Source organism: Corvus moneduloides, chromosome 1 (assembly GCF_009650955.1).
Source record: "Corvus moneduloides isolate bCorMon1 chromosome 1, bCorMon1.pri, whole genome shotgun sequence".
In the NCBI taxonomy this organism is placed as follows: domain Eukaryota; kingdom Metazoa; phylum Chordata; class Aves; order Passeriformes; family Corvidae; genus Corvus; species Corvus moneduloides.
The window spans coordinates 41,724,258-41,744,081 of NC_045476.1; the positions used below are offsets into that span (position 1 = coordinate 41,724,258).

Here is a 19,824-nt window from a genome sequence, read left to right on the forward strand (position 1 = left end):
TTTTCCAATGCTGAAATAGTTCCAAAAGCTTTTTAGAGTTTGCAGAATACAGGAAAGAAAACTTCAGTGAATGATTATATTGTACAAAGGAGGATTTGAAATCTTGCGTTAATTCAAAGGAAAAGTTTATAATGTTCAACACAAGAGGCTCACCCATGTATGTTGATTTACAAATTTTACTTCCCAAGTGGTTTTCTACATTATTATACTTAAGTGCCATAGCTCTGGTTACCCTGTAAGACACATAGGCACTATGCTGAGATTTAAATTGATTACTATCACTTCGATTTAAAATGCAACTTGGTGCAACCAAGAGAAGAGCTGGGCCAAGAAATGTTTTTGCTAAGCTAGCCCATACTAAGTGACACATAGAACAAATAGAGCATCTTGACATATCTGAAACACTCAACAGCAATCTACAAACTCACTGAGTGAGGGAGTCTGACACAGATCTTTAGGATGCTGGTTAATGGACTACTGAGGCAAAAAGAAAAAAAAGGAAAATAAATTATTTAAAAATAATTTTAAAGCAAAGAATTTGGAACTATGCCTTATCATCCAATTATTCTCGGAAACATTAATATTGCTGAAGCAGGTTCAGATACAGTCAATACTTAACATAAAAAACAAGAACAAGAACAACAACAACAAAAAAGCAGTACTTAAATAAATGCTGTACTCTTCACTCATTGCTCCTCCTGAATCCCAGACTCCAGTAACTGGCTTGACAGCATGGTAACCAGATCTGATGTAAAAGATCTTTATTATATATACTTATCTGGTGGCACTGACTGAAGGTGGCAGACAGTATGTGAAGGGAAAATGAGTGCATAATGGGAATACAGTTCCCCAGATCCCAGAGGGAATAAAAACCTGTAGCGATCAAGGTAAATCAAAGCCGTATGAAAAGAAACGCTCATCTCATTTAGATGCAAATATATCCGGATGCCACTGTACACCACCTCTAAACAGTATTGCACAGACAGTATTGCTTCCATTGTACCAACAAATGCCTGTCTTCGCTCTAATAATGTTCTCTTTGATGCACATGCTGTGGAAGAGTTAAGGCATATTTACATTCAATCAACGAAACTTCATCAGCACAGCAAGATGAACAGAGATCATATCCATAGCAGGCAGCTGACCTTTTCATCGCTCTCTCCCTGAATGCGCACGTGAGGCAGGCAGGTGTGCACATGCACAGCAGCAAACGAGCGACAATGCCTGAAATCAGCTTCTGCCCAAGGCATCCTGATAGTTTCTCCTCTGGTAAGTATTTTATTCACTTCAAGCACTGGATTTAATTTGTAACGTCTACGGAGCTATGCACAGTGTCGGTGCTCAGGTAATGAGCATTGAATGGAACTAGAAGAAGGCAATAAATTAAAAAAACACATTTGTTAAATAAGTGCATTACCTTTATTGAAACCACCTATTTAGTCAATTACTTATTTACTAATTCATGGTATTCAGCCAGGTTCATGACCTACTCAACACAGACCTGTGCATATTGCAGGACTTTGGTCCAAGAAGATGTTATTACACATCAACCACTTTTCAGAATCCATCTACATGAGTATTTTTCTCTGAAAATATATGTAGCAACTTCAGGTCAGTTTATCCTTCAGTAAAGGAAGGACAAATCACCAATGTATTACTATGATATAATTTGTTTATGTGTCAGAACCTTTAGAGTTTTACACAGTTGGACCTTGATCCAATCTGTCATTCAGCATCTACAAATAAAATCTTTACACATACAGCAAGCAGCAGAAGTTAATAACACTTTTGATGCTACAGTTTCATCTTGACAAACACAGGACATAGCAAACTGTAATGGTATAACAGGGCACTGGATGGAAAGCTTCGGTTACAAAGGCTTCTTTCTTACATTCTGCAGAATGTGAGAAGCTATTGACTTCTAATTTTTAGCAAGCAGATTAATTGGGGATTTTTACTTTGTTGGGACTGGTTTTGAAAATTCTAAGATGTCTTAAAACACCTAAAATATTTGCCTTAATGTACACTGCTTATAGAAATCAGTTGCGATCCTCTTTTGAAAGGGGTTTTTGAAGAAACTGCTGGAACCTTACCTATGATTTAGGTCCCAATATGCCTCAGTTGCACCTCCTTTCAGCTCTTCAGATTTGTGAGGGAGGAGATGGTTCATGGATTCAGCAGGTCAAAGTGCACATCACTGACTGTGGCTGATAAAATGAGACTTGCCCAGAAGGCCAGATGCTTAGATTTTGGTTTCAGCTTGATAGGCCAAGCTGACTTCCGGGAAAAATTCTGTTATCTCAGCTTTACCTTTAGGCTTCAAACTATCCACAGTAGGCACAGAGGGCCCACACTAAGAGACATAAGAGTTTTGTGGAATGATTTAATATGGATATTTTCCTCCATTTGGGACTTGAGTTTTAAAAGCAAACCTGACCCCCATTTCCAAATTCTTCCAGATGAAATCTTGCACCACACCACTGAGGGTGAAAACCAAAGTTTGTTGCTTGTTCTAAAGAAAAAAGGTTTTGGTTGTTTTTGTTTTTACTAGTGTGTTAAGGAAAGGCAGTTACATTACTGATGACCAAGAAGAACAATATCAAATATTTGAGGGTTTTTTGCCAAATACATACTACCTTGGATCATTTTTTCTGAAACAAAAACTAAGAAAAAGTGTGAATGGAATTAAAATTAAAAGATCAATAGAGATAATTTGTTGAACAAAAACCTTCAATATATTCCATTTCTGCTGCAAGATAATAAGCAGAAATGACACAGTGAAGTATTTTACATAGATGTAATACTAGCAAAGGACCCAGACTGTGAAAATCTTGAAACAATCCAGCACATCTTTCTAGCAAAAGGCTTTATACTTATTATTGCCAGCTGAATATATGTGTGAACTTTGGGTCCAAAATACAGGCCTCTGTTTTAAACCAACTAACTTCAGAACCACAAATGACTGCTACGTGACTCTAAGCAATCTTATTTTTAAACATGATTAGAAGTGGCAGTACAACAAGGTTGAGGATCATTTAAGCCATGCAAACTTCCAAATTTGTGCTCCTACTCAAAAAAATCAAGTTCTGCCTTAAAACAACCGAAGTTGATTCCCTGAAAAATATTTGTACATGTATCTGTCATCTGGATATTTATATTGGGACAGCAAAATTTCAAATGTTTGTCTAAAACAAATATTAGAGACAGATACATCTCAAGAGTGCATCTCTCAAGACTACCAATTTGAAGAGTAGGTAATTTTCATAGCAAACATTTTGTACATCTCAAGGTTTTGCTCCACATAATATTTATGAGAACAGTAATTCTGACAAAAAAAAAAAAAAAAAGACCACAACACAAACAACCAAAAACGTGAAAGGAAAACTAGTAAAATACTCATTTGCTTCTTACAGCTCTATAACTTAGGCCTATATTTCTCACCATTCTGTCTTCATGTTAAACCTTTTAGCAGTGATGTATCTGCATAGATAATAGAGAGTTTGTGGTGGCTGCTTTTTTTTTTAAAAAAAAAAGTAATCTTAAAGGTAATAAAAACCTGCCAACTTCATGGAACCTAATCCTCATTTCTTAAAATGTGAGTTTTTATCATAATTGAAGCACATGTTCCCTTAGGGCAAAAAATTCCAAGACTTAATATGTTAGAAACCCATGTACCCTCTTACTGCTATTTCCTCACATCCACTTTTCTTTGTGAAATGCAGCATTTCAGAAAGCATTTAAAGTTTAGAAACACATAAATATAACTAACTTTCGGTATCTCCTGTTTAGCTTACCATATTTTTGGAATTATACACAGCTAGAAATGAAGCTCTAGGACACTAAGTCTCTCCTAGCACAACTCAAGATACTTGAGCTGTCACATTTATGGTGTTAAACAGCCAACCAGTTGATGTACTCACTAAAGACAAGCTGAAGAACAGATCTTTTGCTGTGAATGTTTACAAACACTTGTGGCATAATTTTAAAACTTGTGCTTATAAAATATAACATCCGCATTTGAATGTACACCTGGTAAGGCATTCAGAGATTTAATTGAGCAAATGAAATTTAACAATAGAACATGCAAAATAATGTAGTTTATGCACTTGCTAAAAATAAAAATTTCTAATGCAAACTCTGCAGTGCTCATCAATTTATTAAAAGGTAGTAAAATATACATATTACAGCACTGCAGACTCTCTGAAAAATAGCATATAGCTCCACTCAACCAGACTTAAGAAAGATGGATTGTAAACAGAAAAAGTATAGAAAAAACACTATCAGTCAGTGGAATATCCCAAGAAGAACTGTGAATATCCTAGAAGAGAGACTTTGTCTGCCTAACGCAACATCCACCCAGCTCAGATCCTAAACTGCAACAGGATGGTGATAGGTGTGGAGGAACACCCTAAAAAAAAATGTTATATTCACAGCAGCAAAATGAAGGATGCAAATGTGGTATCATTCTGCTTTCCCAATGCTTTGTGTGGATTGACTAGAGCGGAAAAGACTAAAGTGAAAGGACTCCACTCACATGGGAACAAAGGCGGACATTACAGAAGGAAAAACATTTGCGAAGGCAAAGACCACTACTAAAAACTTCGAAAATATTCAGTGAAAGACCAACACAATGGGTTGTCAAAGAAATACCAGCAAACAGGCAATAAATAGTATTTACAGGTATCATTCAATGCCTGATCTGACCCATGGACCGTTAAGACCAGGTGACTTGAGAGTGCTGTGTTTTGTGGGAGGTTTCCATCACAGTATAACGTGTTTCAGGTCTTAGCTACTACACATTTAAAGGACCTCTCAACAAAGAAATTGAGAAACCTTTAGTAAAACCCAGTATAAAGGATAAAGTACTAGACGACGTTCCCAGGAGGAAAGTGCCTAAGTTGCTGCTTTTTCAGACTATGTCCTTCAGATAAGTCTGCACCAGGCTTCCCAGATGTCTTGGGATCAAAGAGGGCCAGCACAATAGTCACTTAGAGGAGTGCACAGAGGTGCCCCTGTAACTAATCTAATTGCTCACTGACATAAAATGTTGAGCCTCTTCGAGGTACCCCTGTAAGCCAATCTGGAAATTACTTATATTCTCGAGAGAAGTAAATAGCGTGCAACAATGTAATCATGCAAGATGAAACTATTTATTTAAACTTCAAGCAAAGCAAAGCAGAGTCTGCATCCAACACTCCTTTTCAACACAGAAAGCTTGAGTTCAAGAAGACTCTGAAGATTGATCATACAAAAGAGAGCAATTACGTATTTCAGCTAATGAAATTTTATTCTGAAAGGGAAGCATTTCCATCACTTTAGGCTCAGCAGCCCCAGGAGAGAGGGCAAGGCAGCGAGACTGCTGCAACCCCATTACAGCCAGACTTCAACCTGGTTTGGATCAGTTCTGGCTCCTTTACCAAACCCACGATTTTACCATGTGAAATGTGCTGTGCAACAGGAAGGCAGGCTGAAGTGAATTAGGTCATGCTATTAGGAGTGGTGACCTTTCACTGATGAACGGTTTTTAAGCAGGGGAAAAGATTTTTTAGGAGCTAAGACACCACAAAAGCCCTCACTTCACTGACTCCACATGCTGCTTTATGCTGCATCCCTGTAATAAAGCAACACAGACATATAAATGATAGCCCCCGCTTTCCATAACAAGCTATAATTGGAGTAGGTGACTAGGAAATGTTTAGATAAATGGTGGGATCATAACCTTTTATGCAAAATGGACAAATAAGTTATGGAAATATCTGGGAAACCCTGAGGCTGTGTAGCTCTACTGCAAGCCATAGGCATGGTTAAAGCAGACAGTAAATCACTAAATCTCATCTCAGAGTTTACAATTTTGTTGTTGTTTTGGAGTTTTTTGCCAGTTTTTGCTGACAGATGGAAAAATACTGGCTGATTATGACCAGGATTTAATTTACCTCCAATTTCCTTCCTATTTCTACAGCACATTCCTAAAAAAACCACATAGTATTTTATTCTCAGTCCTTAGAGGTATTACTAGCAAATAGCCATACTCCAACAGCACATATTACAAAAATACCACTGTAATACTTTTTGCTACTCATGAGAATCTCATTATATTATAAAATTTTCTCAAGATCATTTCTATTATCATCTATGAATGTGGGCATACCTTGATATAAATACAGTTTCTTGGATACTTATCAACTAGACATGCACAGAGTAAAACCCCGTATGTCTATATATAGACAGACAGAACTGTGATACTGCACTGGAACAGCATTATCTATCAACTAAGTGAGGCAGTAAAGTGCCAAAGATACCTTTGAAGATGGGGAAGCCTTTCTTCAGGGTGTCTTCTCTTTCTTTACCTGTCTAGCCGGTAAAGACCAAAAATTATCCAACTGCGTGAAGAAATGATGTCTGAGACACAGACTTCGGTCTCAACTCATGAGAAAGGTATGTCCACTTGTTCTGAGGAATTCAAAGCCAAGCTTTTTAGCACCAAGCATTAATTATCCTAACTCCAAAGTTTTCAAGTAGAAACAAACATCTTTCTTCCTTATCTCTTTTCCTTTTTGAATCTTGATAAGAATTTCAAGATAGCAGATGACTGACAAGTGGTAATCATTGAACACACCCCACTTTGTTACTTACTGGCACCCAGATAAACAAAGTTGTAACCATTTTAACAAGGGAAAAATATACCTCCTACCAAATACCATATCTATATTCTAACTGTGTGTTCACATGGGGGAGGTCCAACTTTTCCAACTACAAAAATGCCTTTACAGCTGCTTTCATCAAAGTTGTCATTGATCTCCGTGGTTTTTGAGACTGCAAAGTTATGAGGCGCAGTAGAGGAAATGACCATTGCACCTCCATTAATACAGTGTAAAGGGTATCTTTGGTAGGTGTAAACCTCCCAGACATACTCAGTACATACCTTTGGGAGTCACAGAAAGACTCCATCTGCCTACACAGTAAAGGAACTGGCAATTTAGGGCCCCTAGGTTCTTCTACGTGTCCTCCATTTTGAACTATGACTAATAAAAGGGTAATTTTCTTCCATGAGCTCTAGAGAAAGCAGAATATGAATATACATCTCTCCTAAATAAGGATTCATTGCACAGCATGACATCTGCTGCAGTAGCTTCCTTGGTTTAGATATGAAGGCACGTGCTGCAGCACTGCTGGTTACATCATGCCCAAGCAGTGGGTGCAAGACAAAATGCACAGGGGTGCTTCAGTAGCCCCTGGCAAAGATAAAGTCCTCAAGCCTGCTGACAGAATTGGCCAGATATTGATCCATTGGAGGCATCAGTTTCAGGTATTGTACAACAATATGACAGATACTAATTTGAATATTTAATATTTAAGGAAAGCTGTGACCAAACCATCCAAGACTTTAAGGCAGGTATTTATAATGCCTTATTTATACACAGATGGAAGGAGTTGGGTATATTTCCTTTTGACACATTGAACATATGTCCTTGTACTTGGGGTTGTGCTTCTCTTGCTGCTTTAAAGGAATAGTTCTGTTACTTTTTTTTTAACACTTCAATTATTTCTGGGGTACATTTTTCTAAAGCTGACAGTTCTTATTTAAAAAATTGATCTTCCTAGGTTTAATCAAATATGTGCATTTATCCTTGTGCAAAATGAGGACTGCCTTACAAAGTACCTGATACCAGGCAAATGTACCCTCCCCCTATGCGTCCATTTTCCCATTTCCCAGGCTGCAGCACGACACAGCATTAGCAATACCCGCTTCATGTCCAGCATACTGATATAAAATGACCCTCTAAACTTCCTGTCAGCTCTGCTCTTGTATTACAAAGCCACTTTAACAGGCTTCACGTTCATTACTTAGCAACTGCTCCTTGCTTCTAAGAACCACATCCTTACTGATGCATGCACATCCTGGCACATCTTTCTTAAAACTGGAAACAGAACAGGGATTAAGGGAAGTTATGATTGCATTTTATAAAATCATAAGTGCCATGAAAAAGATTCATAGGGAACAAGAGCCTTCTGTCTCTTCTGATGCAAGAATTAGCAAGCAATCAATGAAATCAACATTGCAGGTCTAGAGCAAGCAGAGGAGATGGATCTCTGAAGAACGTGAAGTTAAACTGAAGAATTTCTAATGGCTGGATGTTGTGCTGCCAAAATTTTAAATGCAAAACAGGCAGCATAAATTGTTTATTTGGGGGTGGGGAGGCAGTTCTACAAATGACTATTCAATACAAGCTGAAGAAATCCCAAATTGCAAATTGCTAGAGGCTAAGAGACTACTCTGGGGAAGTATCCTCAGATGCTTGTCTGGTTCTTGTACTCCTCTGTTGGCACGCACTCTGGTGCATTATCAGAAGCAGAATCTGATATCAGAAGGAACTTTATTCTGGTCTGACATGGCCAGTTTTACATTCTTGTATCACTTACATTTATTTTGATCACATCAAAGCTAATTTATCATGACTACAAATAGAATTCAACTGTTCATGTCATCAAAATCTCCCTTTCTGAACACAAATATATACAGGGAAAGGACTAAAAATTCGATGAGCTGCCATCATGACTCAGTATGTTGCACGTAGCATGAGGACAGCCTAATTTCATATTTTTGTACAAAGGAAAAACAGAGTTTCCTTTTATAGCGACAAAAAGTATCATTCATTAGTGAACAAAACTGCATCTAAACCTAAATTTATTTAGATTGCAGAAAACCACTCAGACATGTCGGTTGAATGGGAGACAGTCATTAATAAAGAAATAACAAGCAGAGTATTCACTGATATAGTAACATTTAGATATTCAGAGGGGGATGCAGAGGTGCACAGGGAATATCTATGCATACTGCTGGTAGATTTTTGTTTACCAGTAGAGTGTGCACCTGTGTGTTTCCAGGCTGATGAGCTGTTATACAGGCACTCACATCAGCTCAGAAGAAATGCTACTGAAGTTTGCACACCTGCTTTCCAAATCAAACCAAATAACCTGAAAGTGGCTCAGTTTTCACACAAATTGCATTGCTTTTATGAAGCTCTGTCTCAGTCCAGACTAAGTGGGACCCCAAAAAGCATGCACATATCCTCCTGCTGGTGGTCATATGAATCATCATGCTAGATACAATGAATTTTTGTTTCTCACCTTACAAAAGCATTGTCCTCAGGCTGATCTACAGAAGAACATAATTAAATGATATGTCACTGAAAGAAAGGCTACGTCCATTTTCTACCACAGTAATATTTTCTAAAACCACAGTTTTCTGATCATTTCAGAGTGTGCTGGGTTTTTCCTGGTGAGTAAAGCTGTGCTTACTGAATTTAGAACATAGTTTTGCTCAGTCTGAGCTGCGGATTCCCAAGCTGCATAGTTGTGGTTGGATAACTTCTCCGTGGGGCGTTTGGAGTTTCCTGAGTACGGAGGCAAAAAAGAATTAATCTGACTCCAGTGTTTAACTCATTTGCAGGACTCAGATTTCCTGTTCTGCAAACATAAAGGGTTTGCAAAGAGTGTGTCAGAGCTTCCAAGATGTATAGCTATGTGAGTGCCATAGATAGAGAGCCCCATTCTTCTCCCCAGCTTAGATTGCCAAAGCTCTGTGGATTTCAGCTGTATTATTACCAATTCAAATGTGTTCCAAGTCAGAGGAAAGTCAAGAACAATGTGTATTTATGAAAAAAGGCCAACTCTTGTTTGGCTGAAGTTCATAACCCGAAAAGAACCCAGTAATTCCACTATTCTTCAGCCTAAAAGCTGGCTACATTTTTCAGTTTCAGCATCTGTTCTGTGGTGCAAGGCATTAATAGCATGGAGGTGGATATATTTACTGATTGTTTGTATTTTAATTTTCAAAGGCAGAAGAATGTTTTAATGTTAGATGAAGTTACAGTACGAAAAAAAAATCAAGTAAATCTAGAAACTAAAGCAGGGAAAAGGGAAGGAAAATACCATGGCCAGGTCTATCTGAGGTGATAGCTAGAGAATAAACATGATTGTGTGTGCTTTAAGATTTTCTAAGCTAACTTAGCGGTTAAGAAAGATGCTGAGCTACAATTTTTGGGAACAAAAGAACATAGTACTGACCTAATTCCTCTCAATTAGCCAACAGTGAAGTTCCATTCACTTTCAGAGAGTAGAATTATGTCAAGTTAAGCACTTTTGAAAACCCCCAAAGAAATTTTTGTTTATAAATTTGGCAGGTGTGGTTCAAATGCTGTCGATGTGCATACCCTCCTTCATGCTGATCTACATGTTTTTAGGAGCAACACATGCTAGTGTGAAAGGATTGCTGGATTTTAATACCCCCAGGATTACTTGATGTTCTTTCAAGAATTGCTCAAGCTAATGCATTCTATATGGGCTTGTGAATGCACATCTAAAAGCAGGAAAAGGATCATAAGATCATTTCAGATTGGCTACCATACAGTTCTCAGGTAGAAGCATAAAATTTTCAAGGCTAGATAAGACTAGGAAGTGCTTCCACTGATGTCATATATCTTTGATATCACCCTAATCCATCACTGTTAGTGCAAAGCTGCTCACTGCTTTAGTCTTGATTGTCTAGGACGCTCATAGGACACTGTCGTCTGCTACTGCAGATCTTCTGAAATTTAAAGTTAGCACTTTGCTAGCACATCTGTGATTTGAATCCTGAATTTAGACAGTGTTTCATCTGGGGAAAAAAAACCAAAACAAAACAAAAAAACAAACCCACAAAAAAAATTTCCAGGTTTTGAAAGGCACATCTTCCTAAGAAATTTTGAGATACAACCTAATACAAACAAATAATTTAATCTGTCAATGCTCTTGCTTTGTCAATTATTATCCTTTAAGGAATGGAAAAATATCCTATATTTACAAAACCTGCACTTAAGAGCCAGCTCCCTCTGGGAAACTATGATTCCCCATTCCAAGAGCAAAAGATAGTTTATGCAAAACACAGGTAAGCAGGCAAGAGAGGATGAGGACAGCATGACTTTGATAAGTAGCAGTACATGAAATCCGGAACTTCTGGTTAGTGCTTCTGCAGGATGCCTTTGATACAGTAGACTTGGTCAAAGAAATCAAGGGAGAGAGACACTTGCATGTGTAATTTCCGTATCTAAACTGAACTACCTCTCATTTCCTTCCAGCTATGACTTTTCATTGTCATCAGGATTGTTACCAACTCAGCTCAGTATTGGTCAGCCAGCATGTGCTGTGAAAAAGCACAGGGAGAGATAGGGCACATTTTAGGAAGATAAGAGGAGAGCTCACTGGAGAGTGCTCCACACACATACACGAGCTGTGTGCGCCAAACGTCTCTGACAACTGTTGCAGCAGCAGCAGCCCACGCCTGGCTGTGCAATTCATTCAGAAATGACGTGGAAGGTGGCCAGCACAGCCATGGTCTCAGCTTCTCCTACACTACTGAGCATGGCGAGGTTTCCAGAGGCGCCAGCCCCTGTTCTAGCAGCAAACGAAAACAGTGTTTTATAAATCGCCGACACAAATATTTGACTTCATGGAACAGTTCGCTGGGGATGGGAGATCTGATAATTAAAGCACAGGAGTAAAACAAAGCCTGACAATTTCAATATTGAGCTCTAAAACTCCTAGAATATCATTTTGATTTCAAAAGGAAGTTTAGCTCAGTCCGTTAACCACAAATATTATCAAAAAACTCAACCAACCAGTATTCTGAAGTTTCGTTAGCTAAAATTTGCATACATTTCAATCATGAGTTATGAAACCAGTGTATCGTGTATAGGCCATATTTCGTATTTTGTAAGGATAGCATTCTTATTATTTTCATGAATTTTTAAACTGCAAAAACAAACAAAACTTTTCATTAAAAATCTAGATTAAAAAAATATTGGAAAGAAGGGTTTTCACCAGAGTTTTTCTATTTTAAGGATCAGCCCTTTAGAGTATTGGTGTCTGGCAGAGAAAAAAAGGGAAGTTATTTAAAAAGAAAAGAAAATGAAGCTGAAAACTAAGCAGACAGAATGAACTTATTTGGTCAGCTGACTCATACCAGAGCAATGCTTAAAACCTACGCAAAAGTCTGGAAAATAAATAAGATTCTTCTGTGGGATTTCCTTTTCCTTGGTCCTTGGAGAAAATCTATTTAACTATACAGGAACCAGCTCTCTGTTCCTCTTTAGAAGCTCTTGTGCTTGGCTCTGTTCTGTGGGAAACAGCTCCCTTTTATCTTTCACCTAGATGGTGATTACTCCCTTCATTTAAGCTTCTGCATGATGGAGAGATGAGGAAAATATCACACAAGAAGCAAAATTACTTTCTGCAATTCCCTTGTGGAGGAAAACACATCAGAGCCTACTGGCACAGCCCTTTTTCAGAACCAGTTCCTGCAGTGTACTCTCTAGACAGCAATTACTGCAGCAGAGTAGTAGTAGCAGAAGAAATGGCTCCTTGGACTTAGCCAGCGCTAATTAAATATTCCTTCAACGTCCGCATTTTTCACGCGGGTCTTGAGGATGTCTAAATGCATTATAGGTACAAAACGAAAACCCAGAGAAGACACACATCATCAAATACATTTTTAATCCTTATAAAAGCAGGATTGAAAACACTTCCTTTGTGAATGTATTTGTTTCAACACTCTTGACGGGCTGCTAGGTATTAAAGAAGCTCTTAGATACTCTGCTAGAACCCACCTTCGCCTGAACTTCCACATTATGCAATCTTACAGCAGATTAGAACTGGAAATAAAAAATGGTAGAGAGGACCCCAAAAGTCTGTGAAGGTATAAACTGATTGCACAGTTCAACTGCAGGCTGACACAAGCTCAGATGCTCAAATTTATTTAAACAGCAGATTTCTATTGACTTTTCAGGTGATTTAGACTCCTTGGCATCATTAAAACTTACATATAAAGTAGATTAAGAAGTGTCCTCATGAATGTGTAATTCTGGATGAAGGACTATTGCAAATCCCAAGAATAGATGTGGCTACAGATTTTATTAGAACACTGATACATTTTTCATGTGTACTAGGCTTCCTTGCCTACTTGTCTGAGCCAACTCCCATATTACTAAGATTCTCCTTATTAATTTTCCATATTCTGTCTATAATATTTTTCTAGGAAATGCAGGAAAGGAGCATCTGGAAAAACCTAAACTGATATATAAATCATGTACATAAGCAATATTTTTTCTGTCATGTTTCTGTAGTCCCTAGCATAAAGAGACAACCAAATCAATAATTCCTGTGAGATCATCCAGAGGCATATCAGTTGTGCCATTTTTAGTAGGAAGACAAGCCCAAAAAACACCTGGCCTCTATGAGCCTGAACAAGCAGGCACCACATACATACAAATGAATCTGCATGTCCAAAAGCAAGCAAAAAGCACACAGCAAAATAAGCCAGGCCAGCTAGGAAAACATCCCTCAGCAGCTCCATAGCGTTAATTCTTCTCAATAAATTAAATTCTTAATAAGCACTTTTGAAAAAGATGGACAACTTAGATGAACTTTATTGGACACAGGACAGTAGCAATAGTAAAAACTCCTGCTTCGTGTACCTATGAGAGAGAAATGCTAAAGAAGCCAGGTGAGGACACACGAGTGTACAAGAGCCTCACACAATTTTCCTATGGGTGGGAGGTTGTGTGGGTCCCTGTCCTACCAAGTGGGCAGCTGCCCATGGGCCCATGAGACCTCATCTCCTCAGCTGCCACCACTACCTCTGCAGCCACACCTCTGCAGGCACTGCCTCTGCTCTTCCTCTCCCTCCACCAAATCCTCTTCTGCCTGCTTCAAACCAGAACACAAAGAGAGATTCAGACATGTTTAACGGTTGGGTTTTTTTTCCCTTTGTGGGTTTATGGGGTGTATTAGTCTCGACAGAACAAGTTTTCCAACACTGATGGGACTTGGAGCATCAATCCACCAGAGTTTAACCTTCTTCCAGAGGCAGCACTCTGAAACAAAATCAGCCAAAATGGTATCCAAATGCTATTAAAAAAGAGGGAGGCGGCTGTATTTTAGCATTGATAAAATGAGTATATTTTACTCAAGTCTCCACAAGATACTTCTGCTAGCCAACATGGGTAGGGGTTCAGTTCTGCTTTTTGTTTTTCAAAGAAGATTCCTGGATTTCTATGAGAAAAATTATATTGTGTTAAAACTGAGAAAGAACCACTCTTTCCGAGCAAGATTTCTCTCCAGAAAAACATCACAGACAATACCGACACTTCAGCATACTTTCTCTCACTACCGAAGAAGGCCAGCACATAGCAAAAGTTGGCCAATGCCTCTTTCACCTTTATTCAAAAGCATCCACAGCTGGACTGAGATTATTGACATTTGCTGAACACAGGTTACAGTCTGTCTTCTCTCTGGCCTATACACGGGGCAGTCTCACTGCTTTGCAATGCAGAGTAAAAGACAGAGGACATTGACACTATGAAAGGATGGCACACAAAAAGTTTAGAGAATTTCTTCAGACTTAACTCCTTCTATTCTGCTTTCATTTGAGAGCCACCATTCACCTCTCATTAAAGCAGCTCTTGAAATAAAACTGCTCCAAATAAACTTCCAGAAATGCAGGCTAAATTACTGTTCTGCCCCTTTCCTCAAACCTCTTCTGAGCCCTCACTGGTAAATCAGACACTGGCAGGTAACACTGTCTTTCAGTCCTGTTATGCAACTTGGCTTCCAACATGTGCAAGAACTAACTTGTTTCTCCAGATAGATTTGCTTTCCCAGGCTCCTGCCTTCTCAGCAATGTGAGGTACTTTGTGTGGAGTCATCTCAATTTCCTTTGAAACCCCATTTTTCTAAATACTTAGATTTTTTCAGAGATAAGAAAAGTCAGTTGTATATTTATCTTGAGCTATCAAACACACTAAAAAGAATCTATCTGAGATTCCAGGCACCATGGCTAAATAATAAAAATACAGTCAGTCTTATGCAAACAAATGTGTACACACCAGCCGCCTCAAAATCTCGCAGGGCAAAAAACTACTCCTGCCACAGATTCCCCAGAAAACAAACCAACCAAGGGTTGGTATAGCCCTTCCCACTATGAAAACATCAGGCTTTGCTTTTAGTCCCTAAATATGGGACAATCCAAACCACAGTGTTTTAAGTCACCTTCCTTTTTTTGTATTTCCATGAACACAGGCACTGCCATTGTTCATTGTTCTGAATCATGACAACCCCAAGCATAGATTTATCTTTCAATTCTATCTTTAAATCTATAATTTTAAATCTATAACTGCACAGTTTTATATGGATTTAGATTTTTTATAGATTTATATAGATTTACTCCTCTCTACAAATGACTATTTGATATCAATCATTAGGACAAAACATATCTCCTGTCTTTGGTTTCTTTTCCACAGCTTGACTAATGCATCAAATTGCCTATATTTTAACAAGGAGATGCCGTATATCTGAGAAATAAAATATCACAGTCCATAGCAGAAGCTCACATTCTTCAGCTTGCCATCTTTTACCCATTTGAAGCAAATATTTTTTATCACCATGTGTCAATAAAAACTAAGAGCCAATAAAACAGCCTAGCTTGCATTGTGGGGCACTCTTAAACAGAAATACATGGATGTCATCCAGTTTCTTTCAGGCACAGTGAGTGTAATTCAGTACAAGGCAAAAGAACCTCACTTACCAGCAATGATTTTTCTCTGTAAAATAAAAAAAAAAACAAACCAACACAAACCAAAACAAAACTATGTTTTCACTAAGACATCATTGAAAAACAAAGGTTTAAACCACCAGCATTCCTTTAAGTGGAAATCTTCAAATCTGATGGTTGTTTATTAGTTGATTTCCCTCTATTTTTGTAATTACCTGTTTGCTTTCACTGTTTTAGATTCTAGGACAGCATCATTTCTACAGAGACTAAATCAGGCAATATCAAATGCTTTTTGTGATCCTCAGGTAAGGCATTTTTAAAGCACAAAACAACAGCTATTTTTGCTGGCTGACACAGTCTAGAGCCCAAAGACACATTATTCCACCTTCAGAAAGGGAACAGCTGGACCACACGATGGTCATTACTATAACCCCTGTCTCCCCATCAGCCTGTTTGCCTGGGGACAAAAGACAATTCCAAGAGTGACTAAGCTCACTGTGCTTGCTATGGCTCCTACAGCCTCTCTGAACAGATGCCAGTCACCTCCAGACAACCTTTAGCAACTATTCTTTCAGCAACCTGCTACACTTCCATTTATGTCCTCAAAACAAAAAAAAAACCTCAACAAACAGGAGAAGCCAAACCTAGGCAGATCAACAAGATTTTCCTTATGCTCAGTCAATCACTCCTTCAGAGAAGCCTACCAGCCATGTCAGATAAGAGTTAACTTTTCCAAAGCAAAGGAACCAAATGAAGGCAACTGTAAAGTGAAGAAAAGGCAACTATCACCCAGCAGTTAGCAAAAAGCATTTCCAATGCTCTTCCACTCCAGTGCTCTGTCTTACAACCCTCTCCACAGGGAGGGGCAGAGAGAGAATCGGATCAGAGCCCATTATGTGAGACAGCTCTCAAGAACACAGACAAACCATGGGATGAACAAGGCGCTGGAGCCAAAGGATGAAAAAATCTTTGGAATAAGCAATCCAAAACCTTAAGAAAAACAGGAGCAAAACAAATCCTTGGAAATTTAACCCAACAGCTGAAATAATCCTGCAATAACACGGTTCTTCTTACCTTTGCCATCTGCGCCTGCACACCATTTGCTTTGAGAGATGCTACTGCTTTCTGTGCTGCTGCAGGACTGTCAAAATCTACAAAACCATAACCTGAAAAATAAACAGATAAATACAGATTTTCACTATTATCCATGTGTATGAGCACAGATAAAGATTTTATTTTAAAAAGAAGGGAAATCTTTCCATTCTCTCATACTGTCTCACAGTCTTCCAGTAGCACTGCCACCACACCTATATTTGTCACTTCTTTTCTCCTCAGCCTAGTGGGGTTTAAGGGAATGCATTGGCCTGATGCTTCAAAGTGCCTGAAGACATGAAGCAGAGGGGGAGTGCAGGCAGGTCTTTGTCTGTCCCAACAGATAAAAGGTCCCTGAGAGCTCATGGGACTCTGGTGCTCTGGAGTCCTGCCCCATCTCTTCCATAAGAGGAGGTAACAGTACGGACCTTCCTGGCACACAAAGCTACAGCTTGCAATGGCTGGTTTCATGAGAAAACAACACACCTTCCCTTGTCCCCTGAACCCATACAAGGATTAAGCCTCCGAAGAGGAGGGCAGCAAGTCTCTGTGGCAGGCTGGGGCCATCTGTGCAGGGGCAAGGAGAGCAGCCTTCCAGCAGGTGGGACCAATTCAGGGAGAAATCCCAATGTGTGCTCTACGGGCAACTGCCAGATAGCTCTAGAAGATGGTGAGATAGCAAAGTCTCAGCTTTGGTTAACCACATCCCTTTCATCCCACTGCTCTCTGTACTGGAACAAGGGACAGATCCCTGCCAGGAATTGCTTTGGGGTATCATCTGAACAGCAGCCTAGTGAGGTTAGATCTTAGGGATTGGCAAGGGATAATCACCTGCTTTTAAGTGGCTTTCTTACTCCTGGTATTTGCATTAGTTTAGTATATTAATCAGCCAGTCACTTCCTATCTTCTCTTCTTCCCTCTCCATTTTTTTCTTCCCTTAACCAGCAACACTGGTATGTTCAAGCAAGCCCAGTGCTGTTAAGCCCCTACTGGACAGCAACAATGCTGAAAGCATTTTTATTTTCCTTTAAGACATAAAGTAAGGGTAAGAGGGCAAGGAATGGCCTTTTCACAACTTTTAAAGCACTGAGCTCTCTCTGATCTTCAATAACATTCAAATGTCTTGCTCATAAGGATTTCAACTGAATTAGGAAGATCTAAAAATCTCACTGAGCACCTATTTAGGCAGCTGCATATATTTCACAATCCGTCCAGGGAAAACCCCTACATCTTATTAAGCAATTACAGTGCAGGTAGGCATGTGCTGCTCAGACAAGCTGTGGCCAGGGGCCACATCTTTAGCATCTCCCTGGAAAGCCATATGGATGAAACTGAACCGCCTGAAAGCTTTAATAATATTAGCACAAGCATATTTATAGCTTCTTTGCAGACATCTCCATTTACTAGGTCAATACACATCCTACAGGAGGCAACCACAGATATGATTTCCTGCTGTATCCATTTGTATTTCTTTTCCCAGCCTTTCCTCCTACTCTTGGGAGACTTCACTGCTGTCCTCTCTGCACCGAATCTAGGTATAAGAGTGTGTGCTTACCTTGCCCCTCAAATTACAAATATCCCTATTATTATTGTTGTATGCATGCATTACTCAACGCAGGGGTTAGTCCAATCATGAAAGAATTTTGTGTACATGGATGTTTTTGTTTCTTGGCTTAAATCTCATTCACAAAGTTTTAAGAAAATTAAAATAAATAAGAAAAAATAAACCAGACAAAATTATTAAAGAAACTGCTGACTTAAGGAGCATGAAAAGCACTACTTTGTAGCAAAGTCAGTATCTGAACCTTTCTCTTCTTTTCTTAGCTCAGTTTTCTGTTTTGGTTTGTTTGGTTGAGGCTTTTTTGTTGTGGGGAGGATTGGGGAGATCTTTTTGATAGGGTATTACTACAGATTGAGGGACACTGTGATAGAGACACTGACAGATTGAGGGACACTGTGATAAATCTAATAAACACTAGAGCTTGATCAGCTTGGGGATGTGAAGAATGTTTGACCTTCTCTGATTCCCTCATTTGATTTTCCCTTTTAACTGCAAGCCACTTTTAAATCAGCTTGTTCTGCATCGCGTTTTCCTTTGCAGCGCTACCCAAGCACTCTTCTCACTGCAGAGCAGCAGTAAAGCTGATGCTGCTTTGAACTAAAACACATGCTACAAGGGAGCAAGAGTCCTCCCTGGATTTCTCCAGTGCCTTTGCCCTTCGGGAGAGCAACTTCTGGAAGGAAGGAGGAGATACAATTAGATGTAACTTCCATTTTCCTGTGTGAGAAATCCTGACAAGAAGCCAGAGCTGCCAAATGGGAAATCTGAAATGTCTTGGGAAGTCATGGGATGGCTTGGATCAAACACTGAGAGAATTACTTTTTAGAACAGTGAGGTGGTCTTCTCAGGAGAATAATTTTTTTTTTTTATTTCTCACCATTTCCATGCCCAACAACCAGGAGCAGAAGTGCAAAAGTAAGTTTTAACATTGTCATGAAAAACAGATAATGGAGTTAGATTTTTATATTAAGCATCAGTGTACAGTGCAGGCTTCATGTATGAAGCAATAGAAAGGAAATTATTTTTAATATGACTTTCCAGACAGCGCAGTAAGTATTCACATCTAAGTTTTGCTTGTAGATATAAACCAGAACATGTAAGAACATTCCAGCGTTGTATTACAGATACCAGGTATATCTAGCATAATAAATTATTGAGGAGTAACATCAGTCCATAATTTCTAAAACCATGAATATCTTCTAAGCATTTTTGAGTGGGCACAAGGGGCTATATGACCATACCAGAGATCCAGTGAGAGTCTTGAGACAAAAAAAAACATCTTTAGCTGTCCATTATGCATTCTAGTATTACTACTCCCTGCCTCACTGCAAAGTTGTTCTTTTTCCTTCCCTCAAGCTCATTTTCATTCCAAGTATCTTTTTGTAGCCCTCCCCCCTCCTGACACATCTCTCCACCACACACAGAACATCAGGACAAAATCACTCCATGGCTGAAAACCCGTCCAAAGAACATCAATCTGCTGCAAGGGAAGCCAAGTTCCCAGGCTGTTTCAGCATTCAAGTATCCTTACAAGAACCCTGCAATGCTATATAACAAAAAACCAGGCATGTTGCCTTTTTGTACA

At 39.0% G+C, this 19,824-nt stretch overlaps 1 protein-coding gene across 6 annotated transcripts in view; it reads right to left on the reverse strand.

The window, feature by feature from the left end:
- RBMS3 (RNA binding motif single stranded interacting protein 3) overlaps positions 1 to 19,824 on the reverse strand; it is a 711,648-nt gene that overhangs the window by 247,264 nt on the left and 444,560 nt on the right. For all 6 annotated transcript variants that reach the window (XM_032107595.1, XM_032107598.1, XM_032107611.1 and 3 more), the window contains one exon: positions 16,661 to 16,752. In XM_032107595.1, the coding sequence (XP_031963486.1) occupies positions 16,661 to 16,752 (92 nt within the window). The remainder of the gene's footprint in view (positions 1 to 16,660; positions 16,753 to 19,824) is intronic.